Source organism: Magnolia sinica, chromosome 7 (assembly GCF_029962835.1).
Source record: "Magnolia sinica isolate HGM2019 chromosome 7, MsV1, whole genome shotgun sequence".
NCBI classification, from domain to species: domain Eukaryota; kingdom Viridiplantae; phylum Streptophyta; class Magnoliopsida; order Magnoliales; family Magnoliaceae; genus Magnolia; species Magnolia sinica.
Window position 1 is genome coordinate 23,575,002 of NC_080579.1, and position 26,012 is coordinate 23,601,013.

Here is a 26,012-nt window from a genome sequence, read left to right on the forward strand (position 1 = left end):
CTCTCGCACAAATGAGAATTTGGTGTGAAATCCTGCGTAGCATGGTAATCTCCGAACAGTAAAAAGAGAAAAAAAAACGCATTGTAATTTCCGCACAGGATCACTCTCCGAGTCCAACTGTCGAAGTCGCGAGTCCAGCTGCACAAGTCATGCCATCGCGACTCGTGGCATTCTCGTAATTAATATAAAAAACAGGGCCATTTATAAAATCTGCCTTTACTCTTCGTTTTTCTCTCCTCCTGCATTTCTCGCTCATTTCTCCCTTGGATCGACCAGCTCAACACCCCCTCTCTCTCTCTCTCTCTCTCTCTCTCTCAAAAACCCCAGAAATCTTCAAAAACAGTTTCTCATTTCTCTCTCTCTTTCTCTATCTCTCCTTTTCGATCTTCTCCCTTCGATTCCTATCACAATCAGTCGCGTCGGACGGATGATTCGATCCGTTTCAGTTCCGTCTCAGCGCCTAAGAAGTCGTCTGCAAAACATTAGCTGAAGAAATCGGACTGAAAATCCGATCGATCGTAGTACTCGTGCCGGATTCTGGAAGTGATTTCTGCAGTCCTTGTTTCGAATTCCGTCGCTTTTTGGCGAGATCGCGGCAGGATTTTGGTAATGGATGATGCGTTGGGATTCGGGAATGTCGATTCTTGATGCTGCGGACGGAGAGTATGGCGGCGGATCTTGCACGGACCGGCCCTGTTGAGAGGGACATCGAGCAGGTAAATGGTGGCACTGATACTCAAGATATCGGTCTAATTTTTATTTTGTTTTCTAATTTTGGGAATGATTTCTTTCGTTATTAGTCTTTGCTGCTGACCAAGGTTCGGATTTGGCGGCTTTTCTTGAGTTTTGCCAAGCGTGGCATGCGTGTTGAACATCTGAGACGTCGTTCAGGTGGCCCCCACCGTGTGGATGTGCCGAATTGAAAATCAGGCCGGTTGGCTCATCGAGTGGTGGGCCACACTCTGTGAAACAAAGTGGATGGCTGGAGTGAGCCTTTTTATCCATTTGTTTGTTAGATACCCTGCGGCCCACTTCACGAGTGTGTTTCACCTGGTTTTTGGACCAGGGCACCTGATCAACGGCTTGGATGTTCCACAGGTGTCCCATTGCTGAATGCAATGGCATGTATGTGGTCTGGGCTATACACACACGCTTGGGGTTGCCGGACGTTGTTCCTCATTTACTGCTTTTGTAGCTAATTTGGTGATTTGATATATTATTTTAATGGCCTTCGGAACTGTATTTTGTTAGCTTGTGTAACCAGCATAGTTTGCGTTTGTTTGGTTGGGCTTGAATGAATTGTGGATTATCTCATCCGTCTGAATTTGCTGGTCTGTATTTTCACTCATGATTGCTGTATTTATTGAGTGTTCAATATTGGGAGTATGGTGATAGTAGATGGAAAGGCCGTATTATTATTATTATTATTATTATTATTTTTTTTTTCTTTCCTTTTTTCATTTCAAGTGCTCTTTTCATACCTGCCATTCTTATAGGACTTATATGAGTTCATTTTGCCTGGAAGGGCATTTTCATCTGGTTGAAAACATATTCAACAGAACTAAGGTGCTGATAGATACCAGAAGTGGTAAATATGCCACCAAAAAGCTCAGGAAACACTGTTGGTTTAACTTTATGATTCTAAGTGGCGCAATTTCTCAAGCAACGCAGCTTATTCATTTGCAGTGGTAATCTAGCCCCTGTTCAATGTCTTTTGATTTTGAGTTTAGATTGCAAGACAGGCAAAGGTTGTGATGTCCCTTGTACAAGCAATTGAGGTTGACAGATTTCTGGATATTGCTGAGCTAAGATGAAGGAACCACCATTGGCCAACCTTTTGGAACTTTGATTTGTACCCTTGTTTCTGAAACTACCCATGGATTTGATAAGCCACATCACCATGACCACCATCATCATTATAGCCTTGTCCCATATATTTGAAGTTGGCTTTGTTAAAAGTTAAATCAACAGCTGCCTACGTGACATAAACCATCTGCCTTTACATGGCCTGGTGACCTGTTGATAGATTGCTACAGGGCAGAGTTTGGCTTAGGGAAGTCACTATCTCCTGAAAAGATTAGCAGTGCACCACAATACTTATGCCATCTTCCTCGTTTAGTTAGATGCAATGCACTTTTCACCTTAAGGTATGGAAAATGACCTTGCACATCTTGTTTCATTAGTCATTCCTTTTCATAGGAAGGTCATTATTATTCATATGGGGTATTTTGATTTTCAACTCTTTCGTCCACAAGCATGCCTAAGAGACTAAGAGCTTTGGATCATATTGATATGAAGAAGATTGATGGTTGAGGTGGAAGCTCTCGAGACCAGGGGCTTTGATTATATTGAAATTTTGGCATGATGTTTTGATCGGACAGCTCTCTAGGCCTGGCTAATTGCCAAAGGACACTAACAGACTTGTGTTGCCTGTTTAGCGATGCCTATCCAAATTACGAAGCTTATTTACCATTTGTCAGTACACTCAGTTGCTGCAAATTGATGCTAGCCTCTGAATTATGTAGATGTAAGAAAATAATTCTCGCATGGAGACCTTGGGGAGGAGGCATCCATACTGTATCATCTAGCTCAACCATTAAGGAGGTAGAAGGAATGGTCTAGTGATTGAAGAAGGCTTATGGGACGAATCAATCAGCTAGAGTGTACTTCGAGATGTGTAGTAGTCTTTCTTGGATATTAAATTTATAATTTTAATAGTTCATTCTTATGCTTCCAACCCTGAAAAAGAAAAAAAGAAAAGAAAAAGAAAGATAAAAAGAAGAAGAAGGAATTGATCATTCGTAATAAAGTGAAGAAGGCATCACAATTTTGGCACTTACATTGGTAACATAGTTCTCACTGGAGATGATGTTGTTACCCTTGCAAAGTGAAAGGTCGCTTAAGCATGTCATCGATATTAAGGACGTGGATGACTAAAACACTTGGACAAATATTACTTCCTTCGAGAAGGGCAACTTGATTTCTCAAAGGAAATATGTGACTGAGAATCTAGAAACACCAATCTGTCTCTCTTAGAGAAGGGAAAAGAGGGTTAAAAAAAATACACCCAACTTGCATTTTGGGAATCCTTTAAAAAGAGGACCGGGAATCTAGGAGCAAAGCCAGTTTCCCTTGTGCAATAATCATTGTCTCGGAATGGCTGAAGGCAAGTCTGTAAGTGATTCCAAACATACTGATTGAAAAAAAGAACGTGATCCCAACATGTATCAGGTGGGCAAGCTGGCATTTTTAATCACCATCAGACGTGAAGGAGTTTATCCCACATGGTTCAACAGTAAATTTATTTCTAACAACTACTGGACCTTTTCTTGCATTATGGAATGGTGAGGACAGCCCAGACCTTTGGAATGACTTGTGTCTCCTTATCGATAGCTGCGCTTTACAAAGGGTGGATGGCAGGTCCCTTTAACGTTTAGGGTTAGATCCTTTGAATTTTACTCCTTTTATAAGGAATGTAACTGGAGTAATGTTTGACGGCAAAAAGTTTTCAACGTGGAAATATTGAAAACTATTGCTAAAGGAGTGGGGCCTTGTAGCTAATGAATTTGGATTTATTAGGGGTGGAGGTGTTTCATTCGTTTCTTGAGTTCTTCCTATTGTTGATCAAGTCCTTGACTTTTAGATTATAGTGGGTCCCTTTGTAAGCATGTTGTCCACCATCTTATCAGATGCTGTTTCTTTTTTTGTTTAAAAAACAAAGAAAAGAAAAAGTTCTATCGTTGAGGGGCCTTTGTTGAGGTTAGGCAGATTTTGGATACAACTTTGATAGCACATGAGTGTATTGATGCTTGTTTTAAGCAAATGAAGCTAGGGGTGGCATGCAAGTTGGATGTGGATAAGGCATATATGATCATGTGAGTGGTAATTCCTCGATTATATGTTGGGAAGGTTGGGTTGCAAGGCCAATTGGAAGAAGTGGATTTAAATTTGCGTTGAGTTTCCTTTCTCGGTGCTCATAAATGGATCCCCAAAAGGAGTTTTCAAATCCTTTAGGGGCCTTAGGCAAGGGGATTCCTTGTCCCTTTATCTCTTCATGTTTATTGCAGAAGCTTTCTGTCGCATGCTTGCTAAACGCCAAGAAGTCAGCCTCTTTAGTAGTTTCCGGGTGGGTAGGACGGTACACCCGACTCTCATCTCCAGTTTGCAAACGACACGTTATTTTTTGTGAAGTTGACTCGGTTATGGTGGAAGATATGAGGAAAGTGGTGCTTTGTTTTGAAGCAATTTTTGGTTTGAAGTTTAACATGGGGAAGAGTGAATTGTTGGGAATTCTCTTGTCAAAAGATGAAACCCTTCGTTTGGCATCTTCTTTTGGATGCAAGGCAGGTTCCTTTCCCACCTCGTATTTGAGTCCCTTGCTTTGTATTGGGAAATCGGTGATTCACCTGTGGGACAGGGCGATAGAAAGAATCAAGAGAAAATTATCCAAGTGGAGAAGCTGTTATCTTTCTCTTGGTGGTTGTCTTACTTTGATAAAGGCAACTTTTTCGAACATGCCACTCCATTTCATGTCCCTCTTTATATGCTCGCAAGCCATCCTAGTTAGATTGGAAAAGCTTAAGTGAGATTTCCCTGGAGGGGTTTTGAGGAAGGCTTCGAGTTCATTTATTAAAATGGGAGGAGGTGTGTAGGCTGGTCACTCAGGGTGGAGCGGGTTTGTGAGTTGTCAGTTCAACCCTCCTCAAAAAATGGTTATGGCATTTCAGCTCGAAACAAGGTTGCCTTTGAAGGGAAATCATTTCTTACAAGTATGGTACTCATTGTAGGGGGTGGGAAACTAAAAGGTCTTACCTCTATAGAGCCTCTCATATTTGGAAATTGGTTATGATGCTTAGAGATGTTTTCTAGAAAGCTTTGTTGTTTTCTGTGGGGGATGGTGCCTGAGTTTGGTTTTGGGAGGACTGCTAGTGCAGCGAAGCCCCATTGTATCGAGACTTTCCTTCTTTGGCTAGTTGATGCAGGACAACTAACCACTTACTTTAAAAGCTCGAACTGATAGAGCGTGGCAAATCAATCCCTTTATCTCATAGCCCAAGTCAAACCCCTTTGCCGAACCCCCCTCGTGGGCCCCACTTCACATGGGTCCTGCCTCACACGGCCACCCACTTTTGACGGGCCGCCCACCCTGAGTGTGTCCTCACTTCACACAGGCCACCCTACTTAAGCCCGGTGCGAAAATGCCCCTGCATTAATCACCTCTGGCGAGGAGTTTTGGACACGAGACCTCCGGCTCTGATACTACTTTTGACGTAAGACAGCTAGCCACTTGCTCTAAAAGCTTGAACTGATAGAGCGTGGCGAATCAATCCCTTTATTTCATAGCCCAGGTCAGGCCCTCAGCCGAACCCCTCTTGTGAGCCCCACTTCACATGGGTCCTGCCTCACATGAGCCATCCACCTCACATGGGCTGCCCACCCCAAGTGTGCCCCTGCTTCACACGGGCCACTCCACTCCAATATTCAAAATATCTGTATCACGTAATGTATCGCAACCGTGGGATATAGATATGTATCAGTTATCGCACAGGATTATATCGTTTGTATTGCATAATTTATCGCACTTTTTGGGAAACATGGGGAAGCATTGAGAAAATAGTTGAATTTTTCAATGAAACTTCAAGGATTATTAAAAAAGACCTTAATACACACTTTTAAATCATAAAATCTCAGAAAAGAAGTGCACATAATAGGTTTCCTTTGTATAGGGTCCTAAGCTATGTGCTGTCTGATTGAACTAAGGCAATTATATTCATCAAATATGATGCATAACATTTATAAATGTATGAAGACATGTATGAAAACACAACCAATGCATTCAAAAGCAAAAGATATAATAGAAATTAAAAAACATACCTAGCAATGATGCGACTGGCTATAGCCTAGACCCATGTAGAGTTACGCGGTGGCTCGTAATCATCATCTCCATCTTGACGGGGCTGAGAAGAATATTGCTCCTCCACAAATCAATAGTACTGTGTCCAGGTCATAGTAGAATGATACCAATTAAGATACTCCCTGACATAACGTTGGTACTCTTCCTCTCTAAACTGTACTAATACGCCCATCCGTGGGTACCGTGTAATAGTCCCAATCTGTAGTTGATATGGATCTAGGATGGGCATAAATGGAGCTACTGGGTATCCATACTGGCCTCTATATCCATTCTGCTGTTTATATACTTGCCCGTATGCGGAAGTGAAGTCCTGACCATAGTCGAAAAATGATGATCCGTAATTGCTGGAGTCGCTCCCCACATATCCATTAGCTTCATACCCATACCCATACCCATACCGTGTCACAAAACTGGAGCTACTTTCTTGTGTTTGTGATCCATATCCATATTGTGGCTTGTAACTCGAGCACTCCTCCCTCGTCCGTGTACTGGAACTAGATACACCTCACTTCCCACAAACGCTTGTGCCCCTTGTGCATTTTGTTAGTAGCTCCTCAAAATCAGAAAGCTCTTGTGTTTGTTTTTTCCTTCTGTAACCTCTGACGCTCGTATGTCTTATTGTAGATATGATGAGGCCATGGTCCTCTTGAATGAGAATCATAGTTAGGGTCCTGTGTGGCATGATTGAAATCCCTTCCCTAGCGAAAGGGCTAAAGAGGCCTCTGAGGTTGACTCACACCCTTGTCGCCACCATCCCCATCGCCATTATCACCATAACTGTTACTGCCACCAAAGTCACCATCACCCCAATCACTGATATTAGACTTATCACCATCATCGGATCCACTTGCCACATCAGTCTTTCTTGGTGTCGGATGTCTCCCCGCCACGTGTCCCGCATGATAGTGACTACTGCAGACTACCCATTGAAATCCTTGTCAATGGGTCAAATGCTTCATTAAGAGATCTTTGCTGTTCCACATGTGCATCAACATTGATCCCTTGTTTTGCTGCCTCCTCCGCAACATGCAGCTCTGGTCGCCCATTTGAAGTATCCAAGTCATCCGACCTAACCCACTGATAAATTAGGTCCTCGTCCTCGTCCTGAATAAATGAATGCTGTCCGATCGTCATTAGGTCCAATGGGTCCTCTCGTGCTTTTCTTCTTCCTTTGGATTAGAGCAACCTCTCCTGTAGCTTCATATTGTAGTGGTAATACACTAGCTTTTGAAGCCATTCATACCTCAGTCTGTTGCGCTTATTTGTGTGAATGAGGGAGAATGTGCTCTAGTTTCACATGGTGAGGAGGAGATCGTCTGCGCGAGTGCACAGATAACCAACCGTTGTAAAACCTCATAGTCAGTCCTGTACATGGCCTACCATTCGATTGCATATTTTACAGTTATTTGATTACTTTCAAATTTTATAAAATAATATGAAAACTAAATTTAAATGTAGTAACTCACATGACATCATGGTGTTCCTTGACATCTTCGCAGCCTGGTGCTCGAACATTCCAGTTGCATTGGTTGATAGCACATAACAACCAATGATAAGTATGAAATCATTAAGATGCAGATATGGAGAATGTAAGTGCATAATATATTTACCTCAGAACCAAATGTGCCTTTCCCCTCAAAGTTGGGGAGTAAGTGCTTGTACACTTCCTATACAACCATCTTCAGATCATTGTTAGTGTAGAGTTTCTTGCTGTAGTGGTATTTTGGATTTAGGAAATAAGCCGAAAACCAACATAATTCAAATATTTCTCTATTAATAGCAAAGTTGATGCAGGTGCATCTCCACACTGGGGTGGGGTGGCTCATGAGGTGAGGTCTGTGAGATGTAGAATGGCCATGGGGTGGGTCCCACAATGGGACCCGTGAGATGCGGGGTAGCCCACGGGGAGGTCTCGGTTGGTTTACCTGGGAGGGCATAGATAAAGGGATATTCCAGTGCTTCCCCAACATCTCTAGAACTTTTGGTGCGTTGTTTGGTACTCCTTGCATCGAGTGGTATTAGAGCAGAAGACTAGCGTTCGAGTCTCCTTACCGGTGTGGGTGGATGATGCAAGTGCATCTCCACATCGGGGTGGGTTGGCCCACAAGGTGGGGTCTGTGAGATGCAAAATAGCCATGGGGTGGGTCTCATTGTGGGATCTGTGAGATGCGGGGTAGTCCACGGGGATGTTCCGGTCAAGGTGTCCCGTATCGGTATCGGTTGGCGTAACGGTGACCTCCACAACCGATACGGATACGGGGGCGTAACAGTGATACGGGGGCGTAACGGCCCGTAACGGCACATTTTTTTTTGCTAAAAAAATATGAAAAAATATGGATTAAATCCGGAATATTCTAAGCATTCCAAATATGCATTCATTTATAAATTGGAACATGTTTATGGTGGTGTAACGGTCCACTCTTTGGTGAGAAGTTGTATCGGACTGTCTGATGAATTTATGAACCAGATAACTTGAATTTGACTACAAAATTCATATATTTAATTTTCTAACTATCTACTATCAATGATAGATATATTAGAATGAATGTAATATGAAAATATCTTACATTTAGGTGTTTGCAATTATTTTTTAGGACCAAAATTCATGCGTAAATAGAAAAAAAATATAAAAAAAAATATAAAATGGCACCCCAAATATGTAAAATGCACATTAACATGTTCTACTATGATTAACACATCATATGACATCATTAAAACAGCAAAAGAATCATTAAAAAATGATTTTTCGAATTTTCAAAAAAAGGGCCGAAATAAATGCGTAAATAGAAAAAAATATAAAAAAATATAAAATGGCACCCCAAATATGTAAAATGCACATTAACATTTTCTACTATGATTAACACATCATATGGCATCATTAAAACAGCAAAGGAATCATTAAAAAATGATTTTTCGAATTTTCAAAAAAAGGGCCGAAATAAATGCGTAAATAGAAAAAAATATAAAAAAAATATAAAATGGCACCCCAAATCTGTAAAATGCATATTAACATGTTCTACTATGATTAACACATCATATGACATCATTAAAACAACAAAAGAATCATTAAAAAATGATTTTTCGAATTTTCAAAAAAAGGGCCAAAATAAATGCGTAAATAGAAAAAAATATAAAAAATATATAAAATGGCACCCCAAATCTGTAAAATGCACATTAACATGTTCTACTATGATTAACACATCATATGGCATCATTAAAACAACAAAAGAATCATTAAAAAATGATTTTTCGAATTTTCAAAAAAAGGGCCAAAATAAATGCGTAAATAGAAAAAAATATTTAAAAAATATAAAATGGCACCCCAAATCTGTAAAATGCACATTAACATGTTCTACTATGATTAACAAATCAAATGGCATGATTAAAACAGCAAAACAACTATTAAAAATTGATTTTTCGAATTTTAAAAAAAGGGGCCAAAATTCATGCGTAAATAGAAAAAAATATAAAAAAATTATTAAATGGCACCCTAAATCTGTAAAATGCACATTAACATGTTTTACTATGATTAACACATCATATGACATGATTAAAACAGCAAAACATATTAAAAAAAGTATAAATACATTTTTGATGAATTTCTGAAAAATGGCCCATTGAGTTTGATTCAAAAAAATCTGTAATATAATGTGTTTTTATCTCAAATACCTAGCCAAAGTTGGTCGAAATTAGTAGTAGAGGGAGTGAAAAACAGTTTGGAAGCAATAGGTTTCAAAAAAACAGCAAAAATAGAGCTTAAAATGAAAAAAAAAAGGTTACCATTATGGGCCCGATACGGGTACAAAATCGCGTAACGGCCGATACGACCCCGAAACGCGTAACGGTTCCCACCGTTACCGTTACGGCCGATACGTAACTGTTTTGGCACACCTAGGTTCCGGTGCTTGCCCAATAGCTTTGGAGCTTTTAATGCGTTGGTCAATACTCCCTGCATCACAAGTACTGAAGCATGTAGACAAAAAAAAAACAAAAAAAAACAAAAAAAATAAAATTCATATGAGTAGCTACCAACCTTCTGTAGTGGGCGGAAAAGTGTCCCCTCCCAATAGTCGTCTATTATTGCATGCACCCACTTATATGCATTTGGGTGGAGTTGGACACCGAGTTGAGCTTGGCATAGCTTGGCTCGACCAGCAGCCAACCTTAGCTCGAACTTGGCTTGGCTCAATCCTTGACCCTGACTGTCCAGCTTGGCTCGGTTTGATCAACAGCTCGGGCCAACTCGAGCTGAGTTCGAGTTTGTGCTTTCAAACAGAGAGCACAATCTTCACGCTTTTTTCAATAAATCTTTCATCTTAACTCCTCCCTAATCTCCCTCCACCACGCTCATGGGTAGACCCTCAAATCTAAGCCTACTCTCTTGCCACCTCAACTGATCCCTTTCCCACTCATCCCGTAGGGACTCCTGAATTGCATGTCTAAGATCAGGATCATCAACGTCACCGGTATCCACTATATCCTCGCCCCCTACACATGGAAGCCACCCCAACTCCTCCCTAGTCTCCTTCTCTTGTACATGTCGTTGCTCTTTGATCTTCATGCTTTTTTTCAATAAATCTCTCATCTCAACTCGCACATCCCGTGAACACTTAGGGCAGTCCATAACGTTGCGATGCCCTCCTGCTAATTGTTCTTTCAAGCAAGTTACCCCTCCCACTCTTCGACACATGACCACAAAAATTGCAGATCCTCTCGAATTGATTATCGGGAGTGGGTTGTCCGTATTTCCATACTATATCAGCCTGTCTCCCTCCTCTTCCTCGTGACATATTTTACCCGAAAAACAACATTCTTTTAATAAGGCTAGATACAATATCATTAACAAGTTTTGAATAAAAATAAAAAAATAAGTTTTTAAATAAAAAGTAATTTTTTATTACTAAAATTGACAAAAACCCACCACAAATGTTTAATTTTGGAGTGCAAAAATGAAGCAGATTCAATCTTAGGTGGACCATAATACATGAAACAGTGACAATCGACCATTAAAAGCTTCTCGAAGACCACAAGTTTTGGATCAAGTTGATATTTTTGTGGTCTCTTCATCCAGGTCTTTCTGATCTTATAAACAGGTCGAATGACAAATAAACATTTAGGTGGCCCCTATGAGGTTTTCAATGGTGGGGATTCAATCATGACTATTTTGTGTGGTATGGTCCACCTAAGATTTGGATCTGCTTCATTTTTTACATCATGCCCTAAAATGAACTGTTAAAATAGATGGACCATGTGGATGTAAGGCGTATACATCATAGTGGACCCCATCACAAGAAACAGTGGTTATTTAACGGTCACCATTAAAAACTTCCTAGGGTCCTGACCATCCAACTTGTTGATAAGGTGACACAGACCTTGATGAAATGAAGAAACAAATATCAGCTTGATCGAAAACTTTTGTTGGCCCCAAAAGGGTTTTAATAGTGGATAACTAGTGCTTTCGTTGGTGTGGTCCACCTAAAATTTGTATCTGCTTCATTTTTGAGACCATGGCCTAATATGAGCTAGAAAATAGATAAACGGCGTGGATATGCAAATGCACTTATAGAGGTGGGCCCTACGGCCAGAGTCCCACCCACATTGCTGGTTGTGGGGTTGCAGCGAAGTCTTGCTCAACCGTGCGTCTAGGACTCGCGTGCGACGCGGAACTGACAATGTGGGTGGGACACTGGCAGTAGGGCCCACCTTGATGCATGCACGGTATATCCACACCGTCCATCTGTTTTGCCACATGATTTTAGGGGTTGGTCCTAAAAATGACGTAGATACAAATTTCAGGTGGACATGGACCACTCCACACAAAACAATGGTTATTGACCATTAAAAACCTTTTGTGGGCCACAAACTTTTTGTATCAAGCTGATATTTGTTTTTTCCTTTCATCCAATTTTGTGTGAACTTACCAACAGGTTGGATGGTCAATAACCATTACGGTGGACCCTAGGAAGTTTTTAATGGTGGGAGATCAATGACCACTGTTTCTTGTACTATGGTCCACTTGAAACTTGTATCTGCTTCATTTTTGGGGCCATGCCATAAAATAAGTAGTCCAAACAGATAGACGGTGTGGATATGAAGTACATACATTGAGGTGGGCCTCAAAGAGTTTACTCACGTACGCAATCCGCTTGCCCAAATCCACGCAGGCGCGAATTAGGTACAACCTCCACTAGACCCATCTTGAGACGGACATTCTTGTCAAGGGCTCTGTGAGGCCTGCCGTGATGTGTGTTTAATCCAAGCTGTCCATCCATTTTAAAATACCATGTTTAGGTAATGACACTAAAAAGGAGAAAAATTGAAGCCTCGAGTGGACCATGCGACAGGAAACAGTGGGGATTGAATGCCTACTGCTGAAAACTTCTTAGGGGCCACATAAGTTTTGGATCAAGTTGATACTTATGTTTTCCCTTCATCCAGGTCCGTGTGACCTTATGAACAAGTTGGATGGAAAATAAACATCACGGTGGGCCCTAGGAAGGTTTAAATGGTGGAGGCCATTGTCACCACTACGTCTTGTGGTGTGGTCCACTCGAGCCTTCGAACTGCCTCCTTTTTGGGATCATTCCCTAAAATGATATTTCAAAATGGACGGACGGCTTGGATTAAACAAATACATAACAGTGGGCCCTACATAGCTCCTAACAGGACTGTTCGTCTCTAGCTAGGTCCTGGTGGGGGTAGTACCCAATCTGCTCACATTTCACTCCGCTTGGCTGACCACTGGATTGGGTGGGACCATGATTGTGGGGCCACCTCAATGCAATATGGCGTATCTACATCGTCAATTCATTTTGACAAATCATTTTAGGGCATGGGCCGGAAAATGAGGCAGATCCAAATCTGAGGTGGACCAACCCACACGAAACCGTGATCATTGAATGGCCACCATTAAAAATTCCTTAGAGGCTACAAAAGTTTTGGATCAAGCTAATATTTATGTTTTCCCTTCATCTAGGCTTGTTAGACCTTATGAACAGTTTGGATGGCAAATAACCATCACGGTGGGCCCTAGGAAAGCTTCAACGGTGGACATCATTGCCACCACGACTTCCTGTGGTGTGGTCCACTTGAGCCTTATATTTGCCTACTTTTTGGGTTCATGCCCTAAAATGACCTATCAAAAGGGTTAGACGGTGTGGATAAACACATACATCATGGTGGGCCCTACATAGCCCTTGACAGGACTGTCCATCTCCAACGTCTCCAATCCACACTCGTAAAAAGGGCTTGAAAGCTATTTTTTGGACCCAAAGATCTTAGAAGCCTTTTGGAACCCTAAAACCCCAAGATCTCTCCCAAATCTCCAGATTTATTCGCGTTTCTTTGGATTTTTTCAGATTATCTATCAAAATCACTCCTTTCCCCACAATAATCTATTCGAAGAAAGAAAAAAAAGGGAATCGAAGATTTTGTTTGCACTAACCTACGAATGGCGCACCTCTTCGATTCGAATGGCCTGCCAAATGCAGCTTCTGATCAGGGCAATCTCTTCTTTAGGTATCAAAATCCACCCTATTGAAATTTTTTCTCTCCCCCCCCCCCCCCCCCCTTTTTTTTCCTCAAAATTTTTGGATATTTATGCTGTCCCGAGTCTCCCGACATCTCTGGCCCTTTTATCCATGAATTTGGTGGTTGGCTACAGTAGTCTCCTGATCGGGTAGGTGTCATACATCGAAATATTGCAAAAAATCATATTAAAATCCCAATAAATGTGATAATATCGTCAATATTGCACAATATTTAGCGATATTGTGCGATATATTGATCAATATCTAGGATTCCATTTTTTATTTTTATTTTTTGATTTCTTAGTCTCTTCCAAAGGGTTTTGTATCGCTGGACCGCGATACCGATAATATCGGCCAATAATATCGATATTACTAACACTGCCTCGCTCGAGCCCGGTGTGAAAATGCCCTTGCGTTACTGGCTTTGCACCTTCGGTGGACTTGGTAGTGGTGGATTGCTTCTCTCGTCATGGTTTGTCAATTATTTGGGCTTCTTGTAGGAGGAATTTGTTGGATGATGAGGCAATTGATTATGCCGCATTGCTTCGCCGCTTGCAATTCATTTGTTTGGCGGGAGGTCTGAATTCCTTGGTGTGGCGGATGTAAGGCTCATGCTGCTTCTCGGTTGAGTCATTTTACAAAATGATTTAGTTCGGTGACACTAATCTTTAGGAGTGGCATGCCTTCCACTCGTGGTTTTATGGAGCGCCTCCCAAAGTTGCCACTTTCATGTGGCTGTGGGGAGAAAAAAAGGTTCTCATAATTGATATCTTCAGAAGAGGTCTTTGGTGATTCCAAATATGTGTTGCATGGGCAACCAAGATGTTGAAACCATGGACCATTTTTTTCCATTTCTTGCCCGTTCACCCGTAAGGTTTGAAACCATTTTTTAGCTGCATTTGGTGCTGCTTGGGTGGTGCCTAAGTCAGTGTGAGATCTTTTTTAGGCTTGGCATGGGGTTGGTGGGAGAAAACAATCTCGGTCGAGATGGCACTTGATGTTGCCTGCGATCTGGTGGTCCATTGGGGAGAGAGGAACGGGTGAGCGGTTTTTTTCAAGCTATTGTGTTGGGGGTTAATCATTTGTTGTTCAATTGGACTTTACAGAGGTTCCCCCCCCGGTGCGGGATCTTTTTTAGGCTTGGCGGGAGAAAAAAATCTCGGTCGAGATGGCACTTGATGTTGCCTGTGATCTGGTGGTCCATTTGGGGGGGAGAGGAACGGGTGAGCGGTTTTTTTTTTTTTTTTCTCAAGCTGTTTTGTTGGGGGTTAATCATTTGTTGTTCGATTGGACTTTACAAAGGGATCCCCCCCCCTGGCGTCGGTGTCTCCCCTTGTTGTTTTTCTCCTGTTTAGTGATTGCTAGCAGGTTTTTAATAAAAAATTTTACCTTAAAAAACAAAGTTTTAGTGTTGCATAAAAAATTATGCATGCTGCATGGGTTCTGTTTGTGGGATCTCAAGATAAAAGTTATCCTATATTGATAAACCTCATATGACACGAATTCCAAATGGCCATCTCCAAAGTCCAGCTTATTTAGATGCTGATGTGCTGGCTCACCTGTTGATAGGCGACCTGTGTCATAGCGTTGGTGGCAGGTTAATCGCGTGGAAGTTTGTAACAGTGAGATCTGGTGCTTTTACTGAAATATTGAATATAGGGCTCTGCCAATCACTACAAATGGAGACTGAGGTTTAGATTTATCTTCCAACTGTGAAGTCAAGCAGCCATCCATATCTCATCAAGCCTAGTGTTTCCTTAATGTAGAAAGCACAGTGGACAGATATCTGAACAAAGAGAAGAGTGTTGTGAAGGATCTATTTTGCATGTGAAATCTAGAGACCAACCAGTTAATTTGCAAAAAGGCTCTATAGGATTCTCTGCAACATACTTTCTATGCTGGGCATGAGTAACATCTATATAACAGCTTGAGGGGGAGTGTCATCATGGTATTTTAGGGGTGGATGCCCTGTAAGTGTGGTTGCATGATGAAGCCTAGATCCCTGAAACTTCTAGGAAGTCAAGGTTGTTTGGATGATAACTTTGCAATTAAATGGAACCTGAGATTTTGCTTTTGGATCTTTGTTTCTTGTAACTTATAGAAGATTGGTTTGCGTACATGAAAGATGTGTCACACGTGGCGGATCGAAGAAAAGCGACTGTTGGTCTATATTTGGCATAAGTGTGAGCCACTTCTTTTTATTTTTTATTTTTTATTGAAGAGTATATGTGTGAGCCACTTGATGAGTAAATCATGCAATTTTTTATTTAGGTATTTTACCTACGGGCCATGCCTGATGAATATTCCAGATCTAGCACAATATGTTGTAACAGCATGTGTGATGTGCGTGACCTCATCTCCTGAATTCCCTTGGCATTTTAGAATCTGACCAAACAAAAGAGACCAAAAAGAATAGGTCTTCTGTCTCAACCACCTTTATCATTACTTTGTCCATCACTTGAGCAGGCCCATGTGGCTCAGAGCTCCATTAATCCAGACATCCATTTCATTGTCTCTATTGTGGGTGGGAAACACACCAAGCCCATATGGCTGGATACTTCACAATCTAGACGACAGTTCATCTCATAGCGCACCTTGTGTCGGTGGGCAACAATACAAAATTGCATCATTCCAGATATCATACTTGTAGTTTCCAAATTCCAGGTAGGCCATATATAGAAAAGTTGGCAATGATCCAATGACGAAACAATGACAAATAGTATTGTTGCATCAGTTTGATGCTAGCACACCACCAATCTAGATAGGGCCAGCAGATTCCAGATCATCAAATCATGGAGCCATGGGGCCATCATGGGTGGGCCAATAGAAATGGACCTAATATGTAGCTGAGGGAATTGGCATTACAAAGGAAACATCATAAGACATTGAAAGGGCCTGAAAGTGGGCCCAACACCTTCAAAACATTTCTTTGTATTTATTCCTCATGGATCATATACAAAGGAAAGTGAGGCTGGATTCTTTGTGACCTTTGTAGAATAAGCTTATGTGTGGGGTCAAAAGGCTGATCCAAGTTCCGTGTGGGCCACCATGTGAGTCAGGTTTTCGGGAGTTCTCCACTGTTTTCTATGGTGTAATTTGTGTGACGTACCCTGTTATTTCTAAGAGATCCAAACCTCCTTATCAAGTAAACCCTACCATGATGATGGGATTTCCAAAAAATCAGGTCTATACAATCGCCAAGTGGGCCACACCATACAAAACAATGGAAAACCACCCAAGAACCTCCAAATTCACGTGATGACCTTAATGGTTGGATTGGTCTAATTTTTGGAGAGTCCCCTTTTCATGGTTGGTTAACCCTTGTGGATGGATTCAGTGTCATACATACACCGTGTTGGTCCCCACCCACAACATTTGTAGAATAAGCTTATTCTTGCAAACGTTGTAGAGGATCTGTGCAAACAGAAAGTGAGAGGAAACGGGTGTGTGGCTCCCTTTGAGAATACATTTAAGCACACGACATCTTAATAGTGGGGCTAAGGTTTCCTGTATTTGGAGAAGTTTGAGTTTGCTCGGATAACCTCTTACATCTGAACGAAATGATCCAAACACATGAAATCAGAAATTTTGGTGGAACCCAAACCTGCAGGAACCCAACTTCTGGGCATCCAAACAACCCCTAGTCTATGTGCAGTTCCCTAGGACAGTGTAGTCAACTTAGCATGAGTAATGTCTTTTTACTTATTTGTGTTCCATCAAGGAGTGCATTCTTGTAAATGTTTGATGTTGGTAATATGTCCCAAACATTGGACATCAGATTTGGCCTCACAGATTTTGCTTCTTTTTCTCTAAATCAGATTGCACGTGTCCTTTGCTAGGTAGAACCATAACATAAGCTCCCTGTCCATTTTGGGGATTAGGAGCTGTTGTTATTCTTTCCCTAAACTGTTCTAATGCATAAAATTTTGAATCCGGCAGATTCAGTTTGAACTTACTGAATTACGATGAGAACAAATAATTTTCATTAATCATACCTCTATAATGTAAAGTGTATCAGACCCATATGTGACCACTCTGAATGCAGGATTGCCTTCCCAAAAAGCCTCACTACCTGAGCGCAAGGAAGGAGGTTTTGGACTCGGAGCAGACTTAGAAGAGGCTAGGGGGTTGGGATCCCAAACTCCCCCACCAAAGATTCTTGTGTCAGGTAAATCATCTCTTCCCCCATTGTGTGGGAGGAGCTTGAAGTATCACCTTAGATTGACTCTTCAAGTGATGTTGTAATCTGAAATTCTCGAATACGGTGTTAGAAAATTGAGTCTGCTTGAGATCAGCCTCCATTATCTAAAGCCTGTTAAATAGCAATCTGAGCACAATGTTTCAAAGAGGGAGCAGAACTGACTAAAATTTACCTCTGATATTTTGTACACCATTTTGTCTGATTGATCAACTTTGTTTCATTCTGCACCTCTCCTCCTGAACTTCTCCTACGTTCTGTTGCCCCCTTTCTGATTGCCTGTTATAAGGATCTTTAATGGACCAAGACTTGCCTTTTCCCCCTCTATGTAAGAACTACCAATGAGCCTCCAGAATTTTATGGACCAGGACTTGCTCTAAAACCCGTTCAATACCAATCTCAACAGAAGTTTCAAAGATGAAGCAGAACTCAATTGTACTCCCAGTTTTGCATTACTCTTTATTTGAAATTTGTTTTGATTCGGTGAGAATTTCTCTTGGTAAACTAGTCTCCTACAATTCTTGCTCTGTCTACTCGTCTGTTATAAGGACCTTTTATGGACCATGACTTGCCCTTCACCCCTCCACACCCCGAACCCACCCCCCCCGTGTAAATGCCATATGGCTAAAGCTGTGGTCAAATTCTAGCCCTAAAAGTATAATGACACATGGGTTGCGTGAGTTGGCGCAAACCTTAGTTGCAGGATTCTTCAACCTAGGTGTGACCTTCCACTTCAAACCCATCCCCAGACTTGCATTCCCTTGCAAACATTTGAAACAAATGCTTCCCTGCTTTAACACCTGAGTGCACTCATGCTTCCCTTCATGCTTCGTGCAACTGAGGCGCTAATTGATGCCTATATAACAGCAATGCTACATATCCACACTGTACTATGAACATGCGATCGTGTAAAGCTTGTAGTTTGTGCCCAAAATGTGAATTTGCTTTGCATTGGTGTGGTCATCTTATTGTAGCATCTGTTTTACGATATCTAGTGTGGATTTACTATGCTTGGACATACTCTTACTATCTTTCTTCTCTATTTATATTGTTATAATTATTTTCCTCGTCTTTCTTTTTTTTTTTCCATTGCTCATCTATTTCCTTTCCTTTGTCAACTTCCATGAAGTTTCAATCTCTTATCTTGTTCTTATATCTTTGTAACAATTGTTGTAGTAGTAAGTGCTTTATAATTGCTTTGCATCTATGCCACTATTCTCAAGTATTAAGCTACTGAACTAGTTAGCTTTTGTCATCTTCTTTTAGCCTGCCATTCTCATCCGAGATTTTCTATGTCAAACAAGTGTTGAGGAAGGCATATTCCAACTGGATGTGCTGTCAAGGAAGGTGCCTCAAGGCATATTTATTTATTGGGAATCTTGGCCATTACCTTGATGGCTTCTTGTTTTTCTGAGTTTTCGTCTTTTCCTTGTTTACCAGATTTTGCTTTGTTATTCATTAAAAGTCGACATCATCTCACATTCATGAATTTATGTTCGTTTGCAGCTTATTTGCCTTTCATGTTTGGTGTCCCTCCTATACCTTCTTTATTGTGAGTTACATGTATGCTGAGAATTTTCTAACCTGTTCTTCCCATTTTATGCGCCACAGGCCATTACTGCTCTCAAGAAAGGAGCCTATTTACTTAAGTATGGGCGCAGAGGGAAGCCCAAATTTTGCCCCTTCAGGCTTGCAAATGTAAGTTGGATTGACTTAGTTTTTTCTTGCAGGATTACTAACTCATATTATATAAGTTATATCAACTTTTATTATAGTAAATATGGTTTTCTTCATTTCATCTTTTTGAGTCTCTTAATTTGAACTCCGTCAGTGATGTAATGTGCATACCAAGCATTTACTAGATATCAGATTTGATGCTTCATCCTAGATTGACACCGTTCAATTTCCACTGCTGAATGCTGATGCCATTTAGAACTATGATGATTGTCAGAGGTATTCATGAAGTGATAAACAGTAAATAAAACTTGAGCATAATTGAGGAAATCTAGGAAGAATGCTTTGTCAGGACAAAGCCACATCATGCAATTTTCATTGCTTTCTCATTGTATTCATTAAACCAACAATATGAAACATGCAACCGATGAGGTTGAGCCATTGCCCTGGTGGTGATGTTCCCAAGTGTATAAAATCCTCACCTCATCTCCATCTATCATCTAAGTGTGGCCAGGGCCCAACAGAAAAATAAAATGAAAAAGTAAAAAGAAACTCCATCCTCCATGAAACTTGTACTCCAAATCATTAGCCACCTAGTGGGTGTGTGAAAGATAAGTCAGCAACATTAACAATATCCCAGAATTCTTCAGGAAGGTTCAACAAGTGCCATGGGCAATTCGCTCTTCTTCAGTGCCCAAGAGATTGTACTAGAAGAGTCATCCTCCCCTGTTAATTTGAAATTGTAAAAAAGACCAAGCAATCATATGGCCTTGAAGAAACACCCTATTTTCCAACCGATTCAAAATTTGCTCCAATATTCCTGGAGTAAACCTATTTTATCTCAACCTTTTCACTCTTCCCATTAGTCCCTGGCCTGGTTTTTTCTCTCTGAAAGGCAACAATAAATTTATAGAAGCTAAAGAGCCTAAAGGGTTAACCAGCCTACAGTCATGACAAATGATGAGAGATCATCTGCATGGCACAAGTTAGAAATTCCTACCTTGCATACATCAATGGAAACCCTATTCTACCCATTGAATACATATTGAATACCAAAAGCCCAACTCATGGTTGTATCTGTAATCTTATTAAACACCACTTCATATGGACGGACTTTGTTATAGAAAGGCCTGTTGTTGCATTCCTTCCATACGGAAACCTGCTAACAAAGAAAGCTGCCAAAGGGTTCTTCTACTTCTTCCCTTAGGGATTCCTTGCTTGAAAGAGATGTTGAATTGTTCCTGGTATAAACTATCCAGGTCTGAAGAGTCTAAATATCCTCCACCAGACCTCCAATGCAAACTTAAAATAGAGAAAAAAGATGATCCATTGTCTCAGCATCCTTGTGAGTTGTGAGAAAGATTTGACACATTATGAATGACTGTCATTCTACTTCTGAGATGGTCAATGGTGAGGATCTTGCTCCTCTTCACCAACCATCCAAAAACCACCATCAGATGGTATGCCAAAATGGTTCTGTAACAACTGTAACAGTGGTAACTGTTACACATTACAGGGCCAAAACGGCCGTCACAGACAAAACGACTGTAACTGCCCCATAATGGTCCGTTATGGCCTGCAACGGTCCCATAATTGTCCCAAAATGGTTTTTTCTTTTTTTCAAAAAAGCAAAAAAGGCTATGGCCACCATTATGGAACACCTCGCACCCTCCAAGGCGGCCTTGGGAGTCCTCCAAATGTGATCAGTCAAGTCATCTGAATGCCATATGACCTGATTGCATTGGATAAAAAGATTTGATAGAGGAGCCACTTTTTTCTTTTTTTTTTTTAACACACGCACACACACCCCACACACTCACGCTATTGGAATTTCACCACCTATGGGTACTCGAACCCTTGACCGGGAGTTGAAACTCCTGAGAGTCTACCACCTGAGCAAGAGTAAGGAATTTCACTCAAGAGTAGACCACCACTTGTACTTCTCCCCAACTAAAGAATTTTGTCTATTAAGACCTTCCATCCTGCCGACCAGACCGAATTCCTCTGTTGTCAAATTGCTTCCGAAGGCCGAATTCCAAACCACTTGGCCTCTGATACAACAATAGTGTTGGGCAACCATTATCTCACTAACAACAGTCACCTGGTACACAGTCTTGGCCTCCGATACAACAATACTGTTGGGCAACCATTATTTCACTAACAACAGTCACCTGGTAGAGTATTGGGAATATGTTGCAAAACACGCTATTATCACATCACACATCCTTCCAAAACAAAAATAAATAAATAAATGAGACCCATTATTCTCCTTGCAATAATAGCCTTCGAGAAGTCTGGTTGCAAGCTACATGCATCCTTACACACTCATGAATCTCTATTAAGCATAGCTCATTCTCGGCAATTTCTCGGCATTGGAGTATCTTGAGAGATTTTTGGTTTTTATTGTTTATCTCCCGATATCATTGGGAAAATCTTGTTGAAAACAAAATTTTTAAATATAGTTATTATAAATTAATCAATAATTAAAAAAATTTAAATATAGCGGTATAATATGAGTTACTTTAACTTTTAAATAATTTGTGTTAAAATTGCAATAATTTCATGATAAAATCTCAAAAAAATAATTTCTGCTGAGATTTTGAATATCTCAAAATATTTTTTTTGAACAATAATATCTCGAAATATTATCACGATACTATCGTGTTTTTTTTTTTTTTTTAAAATTTTTAATTTTAATTTTAATTTTAATTTTCGATTATTGTGGGATTTTAAAATTCTTAGCAAATATTTGTCACAATGTTATTAAGAGATAAGAGTCTATGTATACCATCCCTTTGGTATGTATCTATAATTACAAGAAATCACATGCTTCCACAAGCTATCTTCCTTTGATCCAAATCTCCAAAGCCATTTCCAAGCAATGCCATTTTGATTCGTTTCAAAGATCTCACCCCTGCGCCAACTTGGCCTTTTCAGCTTGTGCACTTTATCCCATTCAATCAAGTGGAACTTGTGCTCATCTCCCCACCTTTCCAAAGGAAGTCTCTTCAGATTTTCCAATATCTGATTGATCTTTGTTGGGCAGGGAAACAAAGACATGAAACAGACTGGCAAGTTCAAAAGAGCTGATTTAGTGAGAGTACTGCAACCTTTGAGACAGTGGCAACTGGTATCTCTACTTCTAGTTTGAGAGTTTCCTTTCCATCCTTCTCACGACCTCATCCCACAAATGCATTGGGTGTTTCCAACACAATGGGAAGATCTAGGTGTTTCAATGGGAGTCTTTTGGGTTTTGCCTTCGCACCCAAATCTTCTACCCAGATCCACCATGTTCTCATATGAAGTTTTAATCCTCATGATCTCACTCATTTCAGTATTAATTTTAAGGCTGGAGATTGGTTCAAAACATCTCTGACCATTTTATGCATATTATCAACTTCCCTTTTATTTGCATTGGAAAAGAAAAAAATGGCATTATAATTTTCTTTTGTAAGATAAACCGCCGTTAGAAATTGAAGGTATGGAATACAAAAATTGGCATTCTCCACCGTGAACCCGTTTACAAGCCCTTCAAAAGTAGCTTTCATCGGGATGCTGTGAAGCACTTTCATTACCACCACAAATAGGAATGGGAAATGAGGTAATAGATGCCCTTGAAGAAGACTCCTTGAGCTCTTGAAGAAGCCTTTTGGGGAGCCTTTTTTGGAGCCTGCATTCGTTTCCTCCATCTAACACAAAATGTTGTTTTCCTAGCATACAATTTAAAACTCCCAACCTACATGGTCATCACCCTTTTCCACATCGATTTTGCATAAAATGCCTGGCCTTCTCTATATCTTTAATTGATACTTTTGGGAGCAATAAGAGCTCCATCCAGAATGTTTTTTGTGCATGAATACCCCTTGACACCAATGTAACACCTCCCTCATCCTTGTTACCAATATTTTTGCCAATATCTTGTTGGACTGCTAACAACGTATTTTGTAACGGTAATGGTGGCCATAATGGTCACCACCGTTACCTTTGCAATATGGCCTTAGCAGCTGTTACAGTCTACTTTTTATTGAAAAAAAAACATGAAAAACTTGAATGACATTAAAGTCCCCACCCACACACAATGGTCATTCCATTTACACCAAATAGAGTCCAATTCTGCCCGAAATTCTGCCTCAAGCTTTGATTCCCATAGACAGCAATAAGAAGTCAACAATTGCCTGTCCATCTCTCTCAACAAAATGGAAACAGAAAATAATCCGATAATGCTTTCACTCTTTGATAAAGCATAAGTATTCTAGAAAACAACAATTCAATCGAATGTGGCAATCGCATCTAAAGCCACCACTCATTTGTTGTGTCACCCCAATCTGTATGAACCATCCTTACATCCATGGAATGAACTTGATACATGACACATGATTTAATGCTAGCATGCAACATGGAGATTATGAAAGAGTCTATAAAGTAATTTAATTAACAAAAGATGTTAACCCACTGAGTAATTAAGAGTAAACAATAGGAAATAAAATCTGATTTAACCTAAATTACATGCCCGCATGCTAAGAAATCACATAAATCAATTAAAACCAGTGTATCAAATAGCGTTCGTAGCGTACGCTACGTAGCGTAGTGTAGCGATTTCACTACGTAGCGTTCGAAATAGCGTTTTTCCCCTAGCGTTCGAAATAGCGTTTTTCCCCTGTAGCGCATACGCTACGGATATGTAGCGTGTAGTGCAGGTAGCATACGTTACCTGTTTGGTTTTTTTTTTTTTTTTTCAGTGCAGGAAACAGTGATGAACTCACACCACAAGCTAAACTTAAGTTAAAAAACAAAAAACCTAATTCTAAAGGGCTTTCACCCCCAAACCGCAGCAGCCGATGCAGCTGCTCTCCCCACCCTTCCATTTGGAGACCCAAAATCTTCTCACAGGGCCAATCCGACGTTGCCGACGCTGCTTCTCTCCCCACCCTTCAATGTTGTGGTCGAAAGTCAGCTGCCAGGCGCAAACCGACGCTGCTGACATTGCTCGTCTCCCCACTTTTCAATCGTGAGTTGGAAAAACTACTTCCAAAGGCAAACAGATCGCTGTGTAGCTTCAATATTTACAGTTTTCAGCGATTCAATCTCATCTTGAGACAAAAATAGGTATGCTCCTTCCTTTTTTTTGAATTTTTTCAATGTACAATGAAAATAACTTGGTATTTTCAATTTTTTCCTCATTTTTTTCCCTTTTAAAATGCTAGTTAGTGTCGGTTTGGTGTTCTTTATACTTTTTTATTTTTTTTCCTGTGGTATGGCCCACGTGGGTCCCGCTGAGGGGCGTGAAGGGGTGGGATGTGCGTTATTTTCTATGGCGTGGCACACGCGGGGCCCACTGAGGTGCGTGAAGGGGTGGGATGTGCATTATTTTCTATGGTGTGGCCCACGTGGGGCCCACTGAGGTGCGTGAAGGGGTGGATTTGCATTATTTTCTATGGTGGGCCCACTATATAATATTTATCATATATATATATTTAAAAAAAATTTAAAAATAGAAGTATTGTGTAGCTTACGCTACATGCTACGCTATTTCGCTACACGCTACGGAGGGTTGAACGCAACGCAACACGCTACCGCTATTTAAAACACTGATTAAAATTAGGATCGATAAAAGGATAAAACTTCCAATGTAGCATACGCACCTTCCACACTCAAGGGACCAACTTATAGGTTTTATGATTAGGGTTAGGAAGTGGAAAATCTGAAATTTGGAAAATTAGGGTTAATGGGAATTGAGGATTTTGGAATTATGGTTTTTTTAGAAATTGGGAAAAATAGCAAATTGAGGATCTAGGGTTTAGGGTAGGGTTATAGATGGGGAATCAAGATGTTTTAATGGGCTAAGCAAGGGGAAATCAACGGAATGAGCGGTTGTCCGTGTAGTTAGCCTAAGGGCTCGCACGTGTGGGTCATTGGCTAGGGTTTTGGGACCCTCAATAGTTGATTTCGGTTGGGGTTGAAGTTGGATGATGAGCAATTGAAGAAAAAGATGATTTGAATGGTCTTGGATAGGAAGGGAAGAAGATAGATGAAGTTTTTGGAAAAATACCTCTTTTGGATAGAAAGGAAGAGAAAATGAAGATGATAGATGGAAGCCTCGCACCTCCATTGAATGGAGAATGGAATCACACCACACCCAAGCTCCAAATCACATGGAGTATTCTTCAAATCACATGAAGAAGGGATAACACAACTCTTTATTTTTTTTTCTTCAAAATAATGGTATTAGGGCTTCACACTCCCATATTTCTCTTTTATAGTGTCAGAAAAGACCTTTTACAAAAAGACGCTCTCAGATAAGATTCTCAACATAAAGATACTTAATAAATTAAAAGTTATTCCTAATTCCCTAATCTCAGCAAAAATATAAGATATACCAAAAATAACAAGCATGTAAACAATTTAAACAACTAAACTATTTCGTGGCCCATGGGAATCCAAGATCAATATGTCCGATGATGATGATCCAATGGTCCGATGTGTCCATCAAGCTCCTATATGCAACCCACGTATATATTTCCAGTGTAGGGTCTTCAAAGATGCATAAACATGCACGTGGGGTCTTCAACGTGGTTAGAAATGTGAATTGGGCCAAGTGGGCCCTATGTAATGGTCGTCTAGCCATAAGGAGATTGGATCAGCCCTCCTCTGGTATGGTGCTCGGATGTCCTCATTAGAACTTTCTGTCTCTAACTCC

The 26,012-nt window shown here is 40.6% G+C and overlaps 1 protein-coding gene across 3 annotated transcripts in view; it reads left to right on the forward strand.

Annotated features, from left to right (window-relative positions):
* Positions 1 to 282: 282 nt before the first annotated feature.
* The window catches only part of LOC131251217 (PH, RCC1 and FYVE domains-containing protein 1-like), a 76,211-nt gene continuing 50,481 nt past the window's right edge, over positions 283 to 26,012 (forward strand). The window contains exons 1-2 of one of the 3 annotated variants that reach the window (XM_058251816.1): positions 283 to 716; positions 19,253 to 19,339. In XM_058251816.1, coding sequence (XP_058107799.1) covers positions 648 to 716; positions 19,253 to 19,339 — 156 coding nt within the window. In that variant the 5' untranslated portion in view covers positions 283 to 647. The remainder of the gene's footprint in view (positions 717 to 19,252; positions 19,340 to 26,012) is intronic. The other 2 variants (XM_058251815.1, XM_058251814.1) reach the window with 2 other exon arrangements.